Source organism: Podarcis liolepis (genome assembly GCF_965112155.1).
Source record: "Podarcis liolepis genome assembly, chromosome: 15".
Classification (NCBI taxonomy): domain Eukaryota; kingdom Metazoa; phylum Chordata; class Lepidosauria; order Squamata; family Lacertidae; genus Podarcis; species Podarcis liolepis.
In genome coordinates, this window is record NC_139566.1 from 25,585,827 (window position 1) to 25,604,262 (window position 18,436).

Here is an 18,436-nt window from a genome sequence, read left to right on the forward strand (position 1 = left end):
TGTGTGCGTAGAGATACTATAGATAGAAAAAAGGGATAAGCAACGCCTTCTGCCGGAGACGGAACTTCCTGGTTCCTTCTGGAGTTTCTCCACGACCGCCCCAATAGAAAACTATGATGGGTGGCAGAGAATCGTGCGTGTGTGTGTGTTGGGGGGCTGTCTTTGCACCAGCTGTGATAGGATAATAGCACCGTGTCTTGCTCCCTCCCCGAACCCACAAAATACTAGAAGCAAAGGCGGGGCATAGAGATAGGAAAAGGGAAGAGCACGGCTGTTTTGCAAGGTAAGTGCAGTCACCCATTTATTTATTATATTAGGGTTTCTATACCGCCCTTCGCCAGCGGGCTAACACACGACACATTCGTACTGCATAATATAAAACACAGGGCACGGAAAAATCAAAACAAGTATAATATTAATATTAATATTATAATAATAATATTAATAATAATAAATGCACTTTTCTGCCCGACTTCTCCTGGCAGCAACAGCATAAAAAGAGGAGAAAATCAGCAAATACAAATACCTGAAATACAAAACCAGCACACTAATGCAGGATTAACTTAAAAGTGTGACCCCTCGCTTGAATTCAGTAAGTCTTACCTCTGCGTAGGCATGGTCAAGAGTCTGCTGAAAGTATATATAAGAGCCATTGAACTGAATGGACCTAAATAAGTCACGTGTGCATCGATTTCAGTGGGTCTGCTCTGATTTGGGTGGGACTAAGCTTGGATGCAATCCTTGGGAGGTTTGGGTGTCTTTGACTGGTTTCCTATATGGAGAGCCTGGCTGCTGGATCAGACCCTCTAGCCCAACATCCTGTTCCCACGGTGCCCAAAGCAGATGCCCCAAAGGGAAGCAACGCAAGCAGAAAATGAACACGACAGCAACTGTCTCCACCTGGGGGTGATTTTACAGAAAAATGACATTTTGTTTGCGTTATTGTCTCTGGCCCCTTATGCAATGTTTTGCCTCTGGACTTGAATCATCTCATCCTAATCCCCACTTAGACACGTAACGGGTACAACTTCGCACCCTTCCCAACACTGCAAGCCGGATCTGCTGCTGCTGCGCTTGGGGCGCCTCTCCTGCTCGGGAGAAGGGGCTGCCGGCCAGGGGGTGGCGGTGTGCGGATCTCCTGCCTGCCTGCCGGGGTGCTGCTGCTGCTGCTGCCGCCGGGGAGAAAGGGGTTAAAGCGCTGTACGCTTTGCGGAAAACCCCCGCTGCCTTTTCACTCTGAACCTGCACTGCTGGGGAGACGGAGGAGCGATCGGGAGCGGTTTTTACGCCGCCTGCTTCCTCTGGTCTGCTATTATTTTAGAAGGGCTGGTCGGGATTCCGATCCGGATTGAGCCAAGCGGTGTGATGTGAACGCAATCACTCCCCTTTTTTATATATACTGTAGTTACCACTTTTTGCAAAAGCGCTTAAGACAACCGCTGGCATAGCAGCAGCAGCGGATTGCAAGCCACAGCGGCCCCGATCCGCAAAAGCGGATGCTTTTCCTCGCGCAATGGGACTACTCGTGGGTAAGTGCTGACCATCTCAGCTGGCAGACCGGGAAGGCCCCAGTTTACAGCAAAGGTGGGCTTTCTTTAAAATCAAAGGAAACGAAATGAAAAGTCTCGCTGAGTCCAGTTGGGCTTCCTCCTGAGTAAGCCTGCAACTGACTGAAGATGTAAGTGTCGGTGAGTTTGGGTGGACTTTGGGTTTACTTTCAGAGATGGCTAGTCCACTCCAAAAAAACTCTCTGAGTTAGGCTTCCCACCAAAACGGGAGAAATCTCTAACATTCCTGGACATGAAAAGCAAACCTGGTTTAATTTACCTTTTTTAAAAAAAACCACAAAAAACCTTTATTTTTGGTAGGTGCCTAAAGACTCACTCACTTGCCCAGCTACAAATTCGTTTACGAATTGCAGCTATAGCTATAGGGGAAAGGTGTGTGTGGTTTACTTGAGTCGCTTTAATTTTACAGCATCTTGACTCCCCCCCCCCTTTAAAAATTACATCCCACTTATGGGGATGTGGTAGTTGTACGTTGTTGACAGCTGGTCTTTGGGAACAAATTCTGTAGCTCGGTCAGCTGCAGTCATCCACTTACCTGGGAGTAAGACTCACTCAGCCACTGTAGTGCAGCAGTTAGAGTGGGTTAGAGTGTCGGACTTGGACCTGAGAGACCGCAGTTGAAATCCCCACTTAGCCATGAAAATCACTGGATGACCCCAGGCCAGTCACTGTCTCTTAGCTGAATCTACCTCACAGGGTTGTTGTGGGAACTGAAGAGAGGGAGAACCATGGATGCCACCTTGAGCTCCCTGGAAGAGAAGGTGGGGTCTAAATGCAATAAAAATAATAAAAACTCAACTAGGTGTTACTCCTGAGTAAACATGCCATAGAGCAACCCGATATAGCCACTTTCCAGCTGGGGCTGATGAGAGTTGTCTTTCAAAACATCTGGAGGGTGCCAGGTTGATGAAGCCTGTCTCTTAACATCTGTCTGCATGTTGACAGGCTACTTTGGGGAATAGGGTCTGATACCAATATCTGGCAATATTCGGGGTTATCTACTGCCTCTGACCATTAGGGCAGTTCATTATTTATTTTGAGATATGTATCTTGCTTTTCTGCTCCAGAATGACTAACACCGTATTTTGAAAAAGAAATTCTGAATTAAAAATAAAGAACCAGAAAAACCACAGAAAACTTGCAAAGGGAAAAGATGGATGGCATTGTATGAAGTTATTTGTCACTTTGCCATAAGTGAGCTATTCTTTGCGTGAAAAGCATCCTTTTTCTGCCTGCCTGGAGCAGTGTTGTTCCCAAACTTGGGCCTCTAGCTGTTTTTGGACTACAGCTCCCATCATCCCTAGCTAGCAAGACCAGTGGTCAGGGATGATTGGAATTGTAGTCCAAAAACAGCTGGAGACCCAAGTTTGGGAAGCACTGACCTAGAACAACGTTCCCCAACCTGGTGTCCTGCAGACATTTTGGAGTACAGCTCCCACAAGCTCCAGCCAGTTTAACATTTCCTTGGGTGAGCTATATAGATTATATATCAGTAATCTTACTGACACACTCTCTCATAAAGTGGTAAACTTCTCACATGTGGCCCCTTACTTCTCTAGCTGTGGACATCCAACAAAGATAGATGGTGGAAAATTCAGGACAAGTGAAAGCACTTCTCCACTCAGCACGTAGTTAAACTGTGGAACTCACTGCCACAGGAGGCAGTGATGGCCACCAGGTTGGATGGCTTTAAAAGAGGATCGGACAAATTCATGGAGGGGACGGCTATCCATGACTGCTAGCCACAGGGGCTTTGCTGTGCCTCCAGGTCCTGAGATCAGTTGCTGGAAACTACAAGAAGGGAGAAGGTTGTTGTGTTTGAGCCCTGCTTGATGGCTTCCCATCAAGGCATCTGGTTGGCCTCTGTGAGAACAGGATACTGGACTCGATTGGCCACTGGCCAGCAGATTCTCCTTGTGGAATGGACCACAGATTTAAATTGTTTTGAGACTCGTGGGTATTGCAGCTTGATGAGGGTGTTTCAAACTCAGTTGAAGATTACACCCCCTCTCCCAACACAGTGCTACAACTCCCAGGCCTTGCGGCAGTTTTAAACTTCAGAATCTTAAGATGTGCATATGTTCCGAAATATTCCAATTTCCAGCCTTTTCATAATATTAATTTTGGGACTCAGCGTTTCTCAAACCTGGCACAGGTTCTGGCTGAAGCTGATGGCAGTTATCATCCAAAACATCTGGAAGGCACCAGATGAACGAAGCTTGGATTAAGGAAATGTCACACTTCTAGCAATCCTAAACAGGTTTACTCAGAAACAACTCCCGCTGAGCTCAGCTGGGCTTAATCCCCAGTACCTGCGATTTTGCAGCCCTTTGGATGATGTAAATGTGAGGGTTTTGCCAGCCTTACCCAAAATAGCAAGGCGGGAAAGAGAACTCAGTAGCTGTTTATTTGCATATGTTAATTCATTTAAATGTATGCACATTTTTAAAACAGCCTATTGTCTAAGACTGGGGCTTGCCACTTTGTCCAGAGAAAGAGAGAGGGAGGCAGACACTGCTGTTTGCATAGAACATGTAAATGGGTGCATATTTTGTTGGCATAGAACATTTAAATGGGTGCATATTTACATTTCCCTGAACAAGGATGCTGAGATGGGCGAGGAGAGGAGAGGAAAGGAGGGGAGGGGAGGGAAGGGACCCTGTCAGGCAGGTTTGAAGCACAGCTGGTCCTGATTCTGTCTAGGTGCTGGGAGTACCTGGAATGGATGTGCTTTTTAGCTGCCTTCGGGAGTGTTAGGGCGATGGTGGGCCGGACCTGAGAGTCAGGGGGGCTTCTTTAGTAAATGGAAGAAGGCAGCTCTTGACTTCTGATTGCATCTTAAGGAACATCATTGCTGCTACTTTCCGTTCAGGGATTATCAGCACAGTTCTCTCCAGATGTTGTGGACTACAGCTCCCAGTGATGGCCGGCTGACCACACGGAGGAAGGCCGCCATGGAAATGCTTTGGCAGCCAGAGAGCTGTGACTTATTTGCATGCTTAATCTTGTACATTGCTCATGCTGTTTTGTGTGCAATTTGCATGAATGAGCTGGACATAGGGCCCGGCTTTTGAAACACCTACTGGTTGCGTGAGGCTGGTTTCTGCAGCTTTTTTCCGGGATGGAAGCTTTGTTTGTTTTGTTTTGTTTTTTTATATTAAAAAGGGCAACCTTCTTAAGATGCTTTAGAAACGGGTCTATTAAAATGAAGACATCACCTCGCTGATGCTATAAAGCAACAGACTCACGATATAGGATTGCCTGGTTCTCCATCCGCCTGTAAGGACATGGGCTATATTCAGACTATACACTGAAAGTGCTGTAATGCTGTTTTCAACACTCATGGTTTCCATCAAAGAATTCTGGGAGCTGTAGTTTGTTAAGGGTGCTGAAGATTGCTAGGAGACCCCGATTTCCCTCTCTGGGTGAATTACAAATGTCCATGAGTAGACAGTCCCTGCTTTACATTATGAATACCAGGACACAAAAGGAAAATAGATTCAAAGGAAGAAGGTAAAAAGCATACTCAAGCACCATTTCTTTGTACATTTATTTCTCCTATAGCCTGACAGAAAGACTGCTGTAGACATCTCATGTACAGTGGTACCTCAGGTTACATACGCTTCAGGTTACATACGCTTCAGGTTACATACGCTTCAGGTTACAGACTCTGCTAACCCAGAAATAGTGCTTCAGGTTAAGAACGTTGCTTCAGGATGAGAACAGAAATCGTGCTCCGGCAGCAGCAGGAGGCCCCATTAGCTAAAGTTGTGCTTCAAGTTAAGAACAGTTTCAGGTTAAGTACGGACCTTCGGAATGAATTAAGTACTTAACCTGAGGTACCACTGTACTGGTGCCCTGACAGTTCAAAGCTGACGCAGACCAGTCATGGATTCCCCCAAAGAATTATGGGAGCTGTCGTTTGCTAAGGGTGCTGGGAATTGCTGGGAGACCTCCGTTTCCCTTGCAGATCTACAATTTCCAGAGTGGCTTAACAATCAATCTCTCTTCCCAGGAACTCTTATATAATTGTAGCTCTGGGGAGGGAAATGGGCACCTCCTGACAAGTCTCAGCACACTTTACAACTCCCAGAATTCTTTGGGGGAAGCCATGACCCATAGCGCTTTAAATGTGAATGTGTGAACGTCGCCTGCTTCTTTCTCCTGTAGTGATGGGAAGAAGGACGAGGAGACGAGGCGAGTGTTGAAGGGGATATCAGTGCACCCGACAGCATGTCATGCACACACTGACGGGCTGCAGCACTGCTAAGGGTGGCCTCCTTGACAGGGAGCAGCCCTCACCTTGAAGGCATCTCCTCTCTGAAGGCTTGTCTGGTTTCAGGAGAAAGATTCCTGGAGAAAGGAGAGCAGGAGGGGGCTTTGAACTGCCCGTCCACAATTAGCAGACTGAGACCGAGACCCCTTGATCTCAGCCTTCCCTGTTATGAAGGGCATTTTTTTTACTTCTGGCTGAACTACAGTCATTCTTTCCAAACTGCCATCCCTACGTATGCATTAGCACATGCAGTTTTTGCACAGATCTGCCTCTTCCTTTGTCCTCCCTTTCTCCAATGTTGTAAGTTGCGACCACAGTTGCTCTCCAACCACCGATTGACTTTCCTGCCTCTTCTATTTTTGAAGACTTCTTGCTGCCTTCTTCTACAACCACAATGTTTACACCCTCCAATGGACATGTGGGTCAGAAATCCAAGAGGGCAAGGATTCAGAGGGGGATTCTGTTACTGCAATTTCAATAGAAATGCAATTCTTCCCAGGGAAGACTGTGGACAGGTGCTGCTGTGGGCCTGTATGGGTCTGTTGACCAGGGTCGGCGGTTTGAATCCCCGCAACAGGGTGAGCTCCTGTTGCTCTGTCCCAGCTCTTGCCAATCTAGCAGTTTGAAAGCACATCACTGCAAGTAGATAAATAGGTACCATTCCGGCGGGGAGGTAAACAGCATTTCTGTGTGCTCTGGCTTCCATCATGGTGTCCCACTGCGCCAGAAGCGGTTTAGTCATGCTGGCCCATGACCTGGAAAGCTGTCTGTGGAGGACAAACGCCGGCTCCCTCAGCCTGAAAGCGAGATGAGCACCATGACCCCATAGTCACCTTTCACTGGACTTAACCGTCCAGGGGTCCTTGACCTTTTAATTGTAGATGATCAATTTTGAACCCCTGCCACACTCTCCCACCTTTGAGTATTTTCAAAACTGATTTGGAGTGGCTGGCTCTTCACATCCTCTGTGACATATTACTGTGGTTATTATGGTTATTATTTAATTACCTGCCCTTTGCTGTAAGGTCCCAGGGCAGGTTGCAACCATTATAATACTGAAAACAGTTTAAAACAACTTACAGTCACGGAAATAAGATGGGTCCTGAAATACGCATCTCAAGTGTCAAAGGCCAGGGTAAAAAAGAGTGTCTCCACCCCCATCATTGAGGTCCAGCTCTGAGGGCCTTCTGGTGGTTCCCTCACTGCAAGAAGTGAAGTTACAGGGAACCAGGTAGAGGGCCTTCGCGGTAGTGGAACGCCCTCCCACCCGGAAATAAACAACAATTTGAATTTTAGAAGGCATCTGAAGGCAGCCCTGTACAGGGAAGTTTTTCATGTTTGAGGTTTTACTGTATTTTTAACCTTTAGTCAGGAGCCACTCAGAATGGCAGGGACAACCCGGTCAAATGGGCAGCATATAAATGCATATTATTATTATTAATATTCACCAGAAGTTGGATAATGAAGGTGCCAGATGCGTCTCTGTGGCAGGGAGTTCCACAGGTTGGGGGCTGCGACAAAGATAGCCCTCTCCCAGGCCGCCACCCCCTAAATCTGAGGGTGGAGAAACAAACAAGAGGACCTGCTCTACCAATCTTAGCACCTGGTGGGATTGATAGAGAAGGAGGCAGCCTTTAGGGTATTTGGGGCCTGAGTCGTTTGGGACTTTAACAATGGGGGATGCCTTTGCCTAAAGGTCCGCCCATGTGGCAGCCTTTCTCAGAGGACTGTTCTCTATAAATTAGGACACACCTTATTCTATAGGCTTCTCTACGTGCCCAGAGGCACTTCCATGTCTGACAGCAGCCAGTCTTTTTAACGATTGTTCTGCACTGCTTTTAGCATTTTTGGGAAAATGTTTCTTTTATGCTGCCGTATACCACTGTGATGCTTTATGAGAGGGCAGTATACAAATACTTTTATGAATAAATAGCATTTATGCCAGGCCTTGATGATGGGCAGCTGAATGTGTGAACTGGCCCCTGGTGGGGGCACCATTGGTACTGCCACCATTTTAATTTCCCAGAATGCCCCTGATATAGCATTTCAACAATAAAAATGGTGGCGATCAGATCCAGCTGACCAGGTCAGAGGGCCCAGGATCTGTGGGTCTCATGGGGGTAAACTGGACCCTGGGAGATGCCTGAGGGAGCTGGCTGCTGATGCCAGGCCAGCCAGGGGGCCCTGTGAATAGTGCTATGTGGAAGCTGGGCTTTGGTGGGTAAGCAAAGATCATGGAGTGTGTTAACTCGCCTGGGGTTAGGAGCCGGTTCTTCCTGGGGCTCCTTCTTGACTCAAGTCGGCAACCTCCCACTGCAAAGAGAAACATCCCTGCTGCGGGGCTGCGTGCCAGGAAACGGTCTCTCCATCTGCTTCCTTCCGCCCCATTGCAGAATCATTTCGATGCAGCGACAGAGAGAACACGTGATGCAACGAAGCATTTGCAAATTCCCTTTATGCAAACGAGTTCTTCTTCCTCCCGGAGCAAAGGAGCGATTTGCATAAGCTTCATGCAAATTTATTCAAAGCCACCAACGCCTTTGAGTTTCTGAAACTTGCAATTTGCAGTCATGCCTGCCTCTTTCCCCCGCCCTCCTTCCCCTCTGTTTTCTCTCCCCCACCCCACCTCCAGGCATCAAAACTAAAATTGGAGCCCTCCTCTTGACGCTCCCCTCTGCTACTGAAGGACGTCCCGCAGAAATGGATCCACCTAGCCCTCGGTGGTGACTCCACCCAAGACCTCCCCACGGTTTTTTTGAGGCAGGTAAACAGTTGACCGCCCTGTTCAGAGGAGCGTCGGCTTGAGAGATGGCTGGGGCTGCTGGGCCCGCACTCTGGGTAAGAGGCTCTTGCCCTTTTGTGTAAAAGCTTCTGTCAGTTCTGCATGTTATCAGTTAGGATGTCTGTAGTGCCATCATTGTAACTGACCTGTGATGGAAGCAAAAAACAGACAGGTCCCTGCCTCAAGGGGGGCGTACGGTCAATGTTCTCATCGACTGAGCTTCATACAAGTGGGGCGTCACTTTCACATCTGTTCTTTGTGTCAAAAGACCCCAACATTTTGTGTGTGTGCGTGTGTGTAAAATCCACACCCCAACATTTAGAAAATACCTGGATTATCATAGAATCAGAATTGTAGAGCTGGAAGAGACCACAAGAGTCCTCATCCAACCCCCTGCAACACAGTAATCTTTAGCCCAATCTGAGGCTCAAACCCACAACCCTGAGACCAGGGGTCAGCTAACTTTTTCAGTAGGGGGCGGTCCACTGTCCCTCAGACCTTGTGGGGGGCCATACTATATTTTGAAAAGAAAAAAAAAAGAATTGCTATGCCCCACAAATAACCCAGAGGTGTGTTTTAAATAAAGGGACACATTCTACTCATGTAAAAACATGCTGATTACCAAACTGTCCACGGGCCAGATTTAGAAGGCGATTGGGCTGGATCCAGCCCCCGGGTCTTAGTTTGCCTACCCATGCCTGAGACTCTTGAGCCACAGAGGTGTGGAGCATGGCTTGACACTGCTTTGAGAGCCAGTGTGGCATAGAGGTTAGAATGTTGGATCGGGACCTGGGAGAGTCCAGGGTTCAAATCCCCCACTGAGCCATGAAGCTGGCTCTCAGCTTAATTTCCCTCTCAGGGTTGTTGTGGGGAATTAAGTGAGGAGATGGGAAACCAGCTATTGCCGCCTTGAGCTCCTTGAAGAAAGAGGTAGGATATCAATGTAGCAAATAAATCAATAAACGAACAAATTCCTCTTTCAGGACCCAGTGACTTTTGACGAAGTGGCCATTTACTTTTCCCCAGAGGAGTGGGCAGAGCTGGCAGATTGGCAGAAAAATCTCTATAAGGATGTGACAAGAGCCAGCTACGAGATGCTGGTTTCATTAGGTAAGCTACTTGCTGTTTATTGGATGGCTCACAGGTTGTGCTCACCCGATGAATTTGAAGGGTTCCGAAAGGCAAGAGGTTTTTTCACTTCAGTTATAATTAATATCCCACTTTGGACTTTGAAAGCTTTGGGCCTCCAAATGTTGCTGGGGTGCAGCTCCCATCACCCTGACCGTTGGCCATGTTGGTTGGGACTGATGGGGTTTGGCATCCCACCTCAAACCTCTCAGATCTGTGTATCTCCAGAGCAGTCAAAACTGTGCTGTTACAGTGGTACCGCGCAAGACAAATGACTTGCAAGACGGAAAACCCGCTAGACGAAAGGGTTTTCCGTTTTTGAGCTGCTTCGCAAGACGATTTTCCCTATGGGCTTGCTTTGCAAGACGAAAACGTCTTGCGAGTGTTCCGTTTTTTTCCGCTCCCCCCCCTGTTTTCTAAGGCGCTAAGCCGCTAATAGCCTTTTAGCTGCTAATCCGCTAAGCCTTTAATAGCCGCTAAGCCTTTAATAGCCGCTAAACTGCTAATAGTGCTAATCCGCTAAGCCGCTAATAGGGTTGCTTCGCAAGACAAAAAAACCGCTAGACGAAGAGACTCGCGGAACGGATTAATTTCGTCTTGCGAGGCACCACTGTATAGTTTTGCTGCTCTTGCAACGGCTCCCACCAGCCCTGACCATTGGCCCTGCTGACTGGGAATGGCAGGAGTTCTGCAGCATGCAGAGGACTCTGCATTGGCCACTCCTGCTGTAGACCATACATACCCAGCTAGACTGATCAATGAGAGACCATGTGGTATAGTGGTTAGAGCTGGGGTGGGCAAATTTTTTTATCCACAAAGCTCAACAACTTTGGTCGGCCCTCACGCATGTTCAGTTCATCAAATCTGGCCCTCTTTGAAAAAAAATTGGGCACCCCTGTCGTAAACTGAATCGTTCGTAAACAGGACTGTTCTTAAACCGAGGTACCACTGTACTTTAAAAAAAAGCACTGAGGCAGGGGCAAAAAGTGAGGGGGTGTGCCATCTTGTTCTTTGCCTCAGGTTACATAATGTCTTGGGCTGGTCCTCAAGTGCCCTATCAATCTCCACTTTACCAGGCCTCGCCTTACAGAAGCCCGACATCATTTTGAGAATCGAGCGAGGGGAGGAGCCTTGCGTGGGGAGTCTCCAGACCTCAAAGGCAAGAGAGGTTGCACACCACAGCATCTTTGGTGAGTCCCAGGCTCATAGATCAGAATATTGGGAGCTTCTGGTTGCTCTGAAGATGGCCGCCAAATCTGGTGTGCCAGTGCGGTGGGAGATGTGCTCTACATTGCATGCTCGCATGGTGTTACTGGGAAGAAAAGTGTACTGAAGATTTCCTTCTCTCTAGAAGTAAATGATGTTGCAGGCTAAATGTTTTATTTTGCTTAAGAGGAGGATGGGGACCCCTTTCTGCCTCAAGGGCAACAGGCTTTCCAGAACAGCTTTCCAGGGGCCACATGCTGCAATGGGTGAAGGAGAAATTTGGGTTGCCTTGAAAGGGGAACCCTTCCGAATTTGTGATCTTTGCAACAATACACAAACCGAATCACAGGTCCTGCCCCTCGAAATTCGCACATCTCTGAATTGTGCAATGTGACGTGTACAAAATTGCATACAGTGGTACCTCAGGTTAAGTACTTAATTCGTTCCGGAGGTCCGTTCTTAACCTGAAACTGTTCTTAACCTGAAGCTAATGGGGCCTCCCGCTGCTGCTGCGCTGCAGGAGCACGATTTTTGTTCTCATCCTAAAGCAAAGTTATTAACCCGAGGTACTATTTCTGGGTTAGAGGAGTCTGTAACCTGAAGCGTATGTAACCTGAGGTACCACTGTACAGTACAGGTGCATGCCTTAGTGAAAACAACATATAGCAATACATCATATTCAGGGAACATCACCGTTACTATTTCTGCAGCAGGGGCCCTGTCTCCAGGGCCCTAGAGCTGCCCAATCAGCATGAAGTCTTCACGTCCTTTGTGCTGATTAGAGCCAATCAGAGTGTAAGGAGGTGGGTCAGCCACTGAGGATTGGCTCCTAGGGCCACTCTGGAGAAGGCGTGCAGGAATAATTAATTAATTAATTAATTAATTAATTAATCCATCTACCCTGCCCCTCTGACAGGGTTACCTCAGCTACTCTGGGCAGCTTCCAACAAAATACAAGGGGACCAGAAGAAAACAACACATCAAACATTAAACGTTTCCTGAAACAGGGCTGTCTTCAAATGTCCACGAAAAGTCATTTAGGTGTTTAAGCACTGAGAAGAAATAGTTCTGTATGCTCCAAAAGCTAAGCATCTAGGAACCCTGAAATGACAAGGGACTTCACTTTCAAGAGAATGGTGTGCAAAGGGTCACCATATAAACTTGAAAATTCTGGTAATGTCCAGGGGATGGGGGCTAATTTGGTGCCCTCTGTCTGCCTCTGCCAGTCGCCCCGCAAAAAGCTGAACAACTAAGCAACTGCGTCTGTACTTTTACTTCTTGAAATAGGGCAACCCTAAATTAGAAGGTTATTGTATAACCTTCGAAAAGGACTCGAGTGCAAGGAGGAGTTGCTGTGACTATTACGAAGGGCCCTTGCACTTCTGGATTTGCTGCCATGCTACTGTAACATGGTCCCTAAGGCTGGACCTCTCCACACTGGGTGGTGGTAAAAAGGCAGGTTTTTAACCCTTCTTGATCAAAACGTAGTCAGGTCTTCTGTTGTGATCTCACCAGTTTTCTGTTGGCTCACATACAACCTTTCGCTCTTGTCTCCTGTTGTTGCAGATGGCCAAATCCTGATTAAGAAAGAATCCTGCCTCGAGGAGCAGCCACCATGCTGTGTGGGGCACCCAGAGGTGCTGAAGGCAGGCCCGAACAACGGGAACTTTGGTGAATTTTCCACGTGGCCAGGGAGCCACCTTGGGGCCAACTCGGCTGTGAATGGAATGGCCGCTCTGCCACCTTGGTCGACTAAGCTCCAGTGGCAGAACGCGCAGGTGCCTCCTGTGGAATTTCAGGTGGGGCACCCAGGGGTCTCTGGCAGTGCTTTCTGGCCTGGCAGTGTCACGGTGCCCCCACCTAGCACCTACGAGGAGACGCTGCTCATCTGCACCCAGTGTCAGAAATGTTTCCCTGCCCGCTCGGCTCACGGCGCCCCCTCCGGGGGAGAAGCAACGCAAGTCTGCCCCGAGTGCGAGAGCAGCAGTGGCCACAAGGGCACTCCCGCCGCGGCAGACCCGCGAAGCCACAACGCAACGATGCAGCCCTGCTCTTGCAGCCACTGTTCGGGGCTTGGCGTCCGCCAGAGAGTCCCTAAGGAGGAGCGGCCCTACAAGTGCGGCAAGTGCGAGAAGAGCTTCCGCTTCGTCCACGAATACACGTGGCACCAGAAGGTCCACGCCGGGGAGAAGATCTACAAGTGCGGCGTGTGCGAGAAGGTCTTCCGCCACAAGCAGGAGCTGATGTGGCACCAGCGGGCGCACACGGCCGAGTGGCCCCACAAGTGCGGGGTGTGTGGGAAGAACTTCCGCTTCAAGCAGGAACTGACCTGGCACCAGAAGACGCACTCGGTGGAGCGCCCCTACAAGTGCGCTGAGTGCGAGAAGAGCTTCCGCTTCAAGCAGGAGTTCATGTGGCACCAGCGGGCGCACGTTGGGGACCGCCCCTACAAGTGCACCGAGTGCGAGAAGAGCTTCCGCTTCAAGCAAGAGTTCAGCTGGCACCAGAGGAGCCACGCCGGGGAGAAGACCTACAAGTGCCCCGGGTGCGACAAGAGCTTCCGCTACAAGCAAGAGTTCTACTGGCACCAGAGGATCCACACGGGCGAGCAGCCCTACCCCTGCGCTTCCTGCGACTCCACCTTCACCTGCCGGCAGGAATACATGCGCCACCAGAGGCTGCACGACGGCGAGAAGCCCTACCAGTGCCCGCACTGCGATAAGACCTTCCGGCGAGGGTCCACCCTGATCCGGCACCGGCGGATCCACATGGGAGAGGGGCCGTTCAAGTGCTCCCACTGCGACAGGACCTTTGGCCAGAGTGCCAACCTCATCAAGCACCAGAGGATCCACACGCTGAAGGACGAGCCTGTGGAGAACGCCCACGGAGAATGGGGCCCTTGTTTGCAGGGCGTGGGGGTCCCTTCTGTCCAGCCTGAGGCAGTCAGTGTGCTGAGCCTGAAGACGGTTTCCGTGGGGGCGCTTCTCTTGCTGAACCTCCAGGAGCCGAAGCAGGAGAAAGATCCAGCCGGGAATTCTTGGGAACCCCAAATGTGACTTCGGGTTTTTTACAGGACCCCTGTTAAAAAAAAGATGGGGAATTGGGTTTTGTAGAGGGGAGAAGAGAGAGAGATTGATTCCACATTGGTAGGTTTGGGCTGATCGGTCAATCTCCAGAGTTTTGGGGGCAGATCACCCAATGGCAGACATTAAAAACTGTAAAGTAAGGCAGTGCCCTCTGAAGTGTGGAGGGAGGGGGAAAGGGACCCCCATCAAATCCCGAGGAAGAGGCAAATTCTGTTGGTGAGGCCTGTTTGGAATATGTGAAGGCAGAGCTGCCCCCAGCTGAGCCGAACGGGAGCGATGCGTTGAAGGAAGTGGCTGAGGCTCTTGGTTCCACATACACCAGCAGCATGGTGACATCCAGATGTTTGGGAGTACATGTCCCATCAGCCTCAGCCTGCACGATGGTGTGAGCTGATGGGAGTTGTAGTTGAAAACATCCCCGTCAGCTGGGGCTGATGGGAGCCGTATTCCAAAGCAGCCACATTGACTGGGGCTGTTGGGAGTTGTAGTCCAAAACAGCCACATTGGCCAAGATTGATGGGAGTTGTGGTTGAAAACAGCCCTGTCAGCTGGGGCTGATGGGAGTTGTAGTCCAAAGCAGCCACATTGGCTGGGGCTGGTGGGAGTTGTAGTCCAAAACAACCACATTGGCCAGGATTGATGGGAGTTGTAGTTGAAAACACCCCTGTCAGCTGGGGCTGATGGGAGCCGTAGTCCAAAGCAGCCACATTGACTGGGGCTGATGGGAGTTGTAGTCCCAAACAGCCATATTGGCCAAGATTGATGGGAGTTGTGGTTGAAAACAGCCCTGTCAGCTGGGGCTGATGGGAGTTGTAGTCCAAAGCAGCCACATTGGCTGGGGCTGGTGGGAGTTGTAGTCCAAAACAACCACATTGGCCAGGATTGATGGGAGTTGTAGTTGAAAACAGCCCTGTCAGCTGGGGCTGATGGGAGTTGTAGTCCAAAGCAGCCACATTGACCAGGGCTGATGGGAGTTGTAGTCCCAAACAGCTGCATTGACTGACGAGAGTTGTAGTCCCCAAACTGCCTGAAGGGCACCAGGTTGGATGAAGCCTCTGCGTTCACAGCCTCTGGTGGTTATCTTAGCACCACCGTAGTGCGCGATGTGATTGATTGATTGATTTTTGCCTGATCGTGCCAGGCTCTTCTTGGGAGACAAGGCCGCTGATAATTGTTTCTTTATAGATCTGGCACCCTGTTTATTCATCCCTTCTGTCTCAACCTGCTTTGCACCCAGAAAAAACAACAACACCCTCCTGGCTCCCAGGTAGTCGCTTCAAACTGTTGGCCGAAATCTTATTGCTGGGCCGAGGGTAGGAGGTTGTATTCGAAGTGCAGACTGAGAATACCTAAATGAGAAAGCAAAATAGCCCCTTGAGGGTGTGCTCTTGCACCTGCCCAAAAGAAGACTTGCAGGTGTTCCCCGTCAGAATTTGGAAACTGCAAGGAACAGACACCCACTGTCTCATCTCTCTGCATCATTACAGTTGCTCTGAGCCTCAGTTTCCCCGACGCTTGGATTTAAGCTGGTTAGACATTTTCTTTCCAGCTCTCCCTTTTGCCACCCAAGAAGCTTTCGCCTAAAACTTCCTTGCTTTGACTTCAGTGCTGTTCCTTTTGAGCATTGGCACGGAGAGGTCCTTGCTTGGAGTGATCTGCACGTTGTAAGGTTCTTGCTTTGGGAGACCCAAATAAGCACCTGAAAATTAAAAGCTCTGTTGCCTGGGATGTTTTCCTGTACGTGAACAGAAGACTTTTGCACAGCCCCTGCCTTGTTCAGTGTGTCTTGAGAAGAAAGGCCGAATTTGGTCGCCTGTCTGCCTCCTTTCATAGCCGCGTCCCATGATGGCTTGGAGGGGTGGACTCTGTAGTTGGGACAATACCCGAGCGCTGATGGTTTCTGCACATTGAAGCAAAAAGGCAGCAATTTAGCTTTCCTGGGACCTTGCTTGCACAGCCCAATTCTGTGACAGCCTCTTAATCCAAACTGGCAACCTCCAGCACCGTTTTTAATCTCCTGGTTGACGCTGTCTTGCCGTCCTTGTGAGTTTCCGTGAAATCTGCCCGAGGCTGCTATTTTCTTACTTAAACGAGTATTTTAATGTTGAATTGTGTTTGGATAATGTGTCATGAAATACGCAATATTTTTAAGGGTGGGGAGGGAAGGGTGTACGATACTATTTGGGGTGCTGAGGTGCCAGCATTTTCTTCCTCAAAGGGCTCTTATGTCTTTCCAAGCGGCCTGATAATCAGAAACGAGACTGTGGCAAGGCAGAGGTAGGCCGGTTGCCATGGATACCCTGTTTATCACGGAAGCTGCCCTTGTTGCAGGGAGTGGCAGGGAAGGTTGGGTTGTAGTTTTTTAGTCTGAGGGCCACATTCCCTCACAGGGAACCTTCTGGGGGCCACATGCCAATGGTGGGCGGGGCCAGAGACAAAAGTGGGTGGGGGAAATTTACCTATCTGCAGTGGGCTACTTCGGAAGCCAGAGGTTTCGACACACACATCTCCATCCTCCATCCAGCCAGGTGAGCAAGAGAGATGATCTCAGGTCAAGGAATCATCCCAGCCAGGAAAAAGCACTTGAGGAAGACTTGAGGAGGAGGTACGAGCATCCCAAGGGCCAGAGAGAACTGGAGAGCCTATGGTTTCCCCACCCCTGTCTTATTTGAGACCCCGTGCATGAGGGATAGCTCAGTGGGCAAAGCACAAATGTCTTAATCTGAAAGTCTCGGGTTTGAGTCCCATATTGGGCAAAAGTTTCCTGCATAGCAGGGGGTTGGACTAGATGACCCCATGGGGTCCCTTCCAATTCTACGATTCTAAGGGTCTATGATTCTAAGGACCCCAGGGCTTTCCTCTACCACAGCACACTATAATTGGGCTACCCTGGTGCTCAGATCCCACCCCACCCACCTCTCAATGCAACACAGCTGCCCCAAGCAATGGAGGAAAAGGAGGAATAGCCACCAAGAGGCTTGGCTTGAAAGATTCAGTAGCCTTGATATAGATACTGAAAATAATAATAATAATTTATTTATTTATTTATACCCCACCAATCCGGCTGGGTTTCCCCTGCTACTCTGGGTGGCTCCCAACAAAATATTAAAAACACAATCAAACATTAAAAACTTCCCTAAATAGGGCCGTCTTCAGATGTCTCTTAAAAGTCAGATAGTTGTTTATTTCCTTGACATCTGATGGGAGGGCGTTCCACAGGGCGGGCACCACTACCAAGAAGGCCCTCTGCCTGGTTCCCTGTAGCTTCACTTCTCGCAGTGAGGGAACCGCCAGAAGGCCCTTGGAGCTGGACCTCAGAGTCCGGGCCGAACGATGGGGGTGGAGACGCTCCTTCAGATATACTGGGCCAAGGCCATTTAGGGCTTTGAAGATCAGCACCAACACTTTGAATTGTACTCGGAAATGTACTGGGAGCCAATGTAGGTCTTTCAAGACCAGTGTTATGTGGTCTCGGTGGCCACACCCAGTCACCAGTCTAGTTGCCACATTCGGGATTAGTTGTAGTTTCCAGGTCACCTTCAAAGGTAGCCCCACGTAGAGCACATTCCAGTAGTCCAAGCAGGAGATAACCAGGGCATGCAACACTCTGGCGAGACAGTCTGAGGGGAGGTAGGGTCTCAGCCTGCGTACCAGATGGAGCTGGTAGATAGCTGCCCTGGACACAGAATTAACCTGTGCCTACATGGACAACTGTGAGTCCAAAATGACTCCTAGGCTCCTCATTCACACACCCCATTTGTTTCTACTCTAGCACCCTGTGGTTGTGGCACCCGGCCATTTGTGTTGCGATTGTACGCCAGCTCAGATGGGGACCTTTCGTCTTCGGGGGGTTGGTTTGCCTGTGGAAGTGCCGCATGCGATCCTGAATCAACATTAAAAAAATTCCTTCCAGTAGCACCTTAAAGACCAACTAAGTTAGTTCTTGGTATGAGCTTTCGTGTGCATGCACACTTCAGGTATCTGAAGAAGTGTGCATGCACACGAAAGCTCATACCAAGAACTAACTTAGTTGGTCTTTAAGGTGCTACTGGAAGGAATTTTTTTATTTTGACTATGGCAGACCAACACGGCTACCTATCTGTAACTGAATCAACATTGATATTCAAAATGAATGAATAAATCAAAATTCTGGGGTGGGAATTAAAAACAACAACAATGTCCTGTGGGTGAATTGCATCATGACCTACAACTGCCAGTACTTTGGGGGCATGGTCTGAGCAAAGTCCCTGAGGGCCTGATAGTGGGATTTGGAGGGCCACATCCAGTCCTGGCACTTGAGGACTTGCATAAAGGCAAGTCTCTGTTGGAGACAAGTGTCTTCTGTGCTTAAAGGTGAGGGCTGACAGGTGGGGCTAGGTTTTTAAACTAG

General features: G+C 49.2%; 1 protein-coding gene across 4 annotated transcripts; it reads left to right on the top strand.

Annotated features, from left to right (window-relative positions):
* Positions 1–31: 31 nt before the first annotated feature.
* LOC310694884 (uncharacterized protein) lies at positions 32–16,155 on the top strand. Of its 4 annotated transcripts, XR_014519843.1 has the most exons (6): positions 32–283; positions 8,477–8,682; positions 9,610–9,736; positions 10,831–10,944; positions 12,527–14,625; positions 14,791–16,155. XR_014519843.1 is itself a non-coding variant. In XM_083478678.1 (5 exons), the coding sequence occupies exons 2-5, from the start codon at positions 8,653–8,655 to the stop codon at positions 14,014–14,016; spliced, it is 1,761 nt and encodes a 586-aa protein (XP_083334804.1). In that variant the 5' UTR covers positions 32–283; positions 8,477–8,652; the 3' UTR covers positions 14,017–16,155. The 4 variants fall into 4 exon arrangements, 3 of the variants coding, with proteins under 3 accessions (XP_083334804.1, XP_083334803.1, XP_083334805.1); XM_083478678.1 differs by having other exon boundaries at positions 12,527–16,155; XM_083478677.1 differs by lacking the exon at positions 32–283 and adding an exon at positions 610–1,529 and having other exon boundaries at positions 12,527–16,155.
* Positions 16,156–18,436: the final 2,281 nt, after the last annotated feature.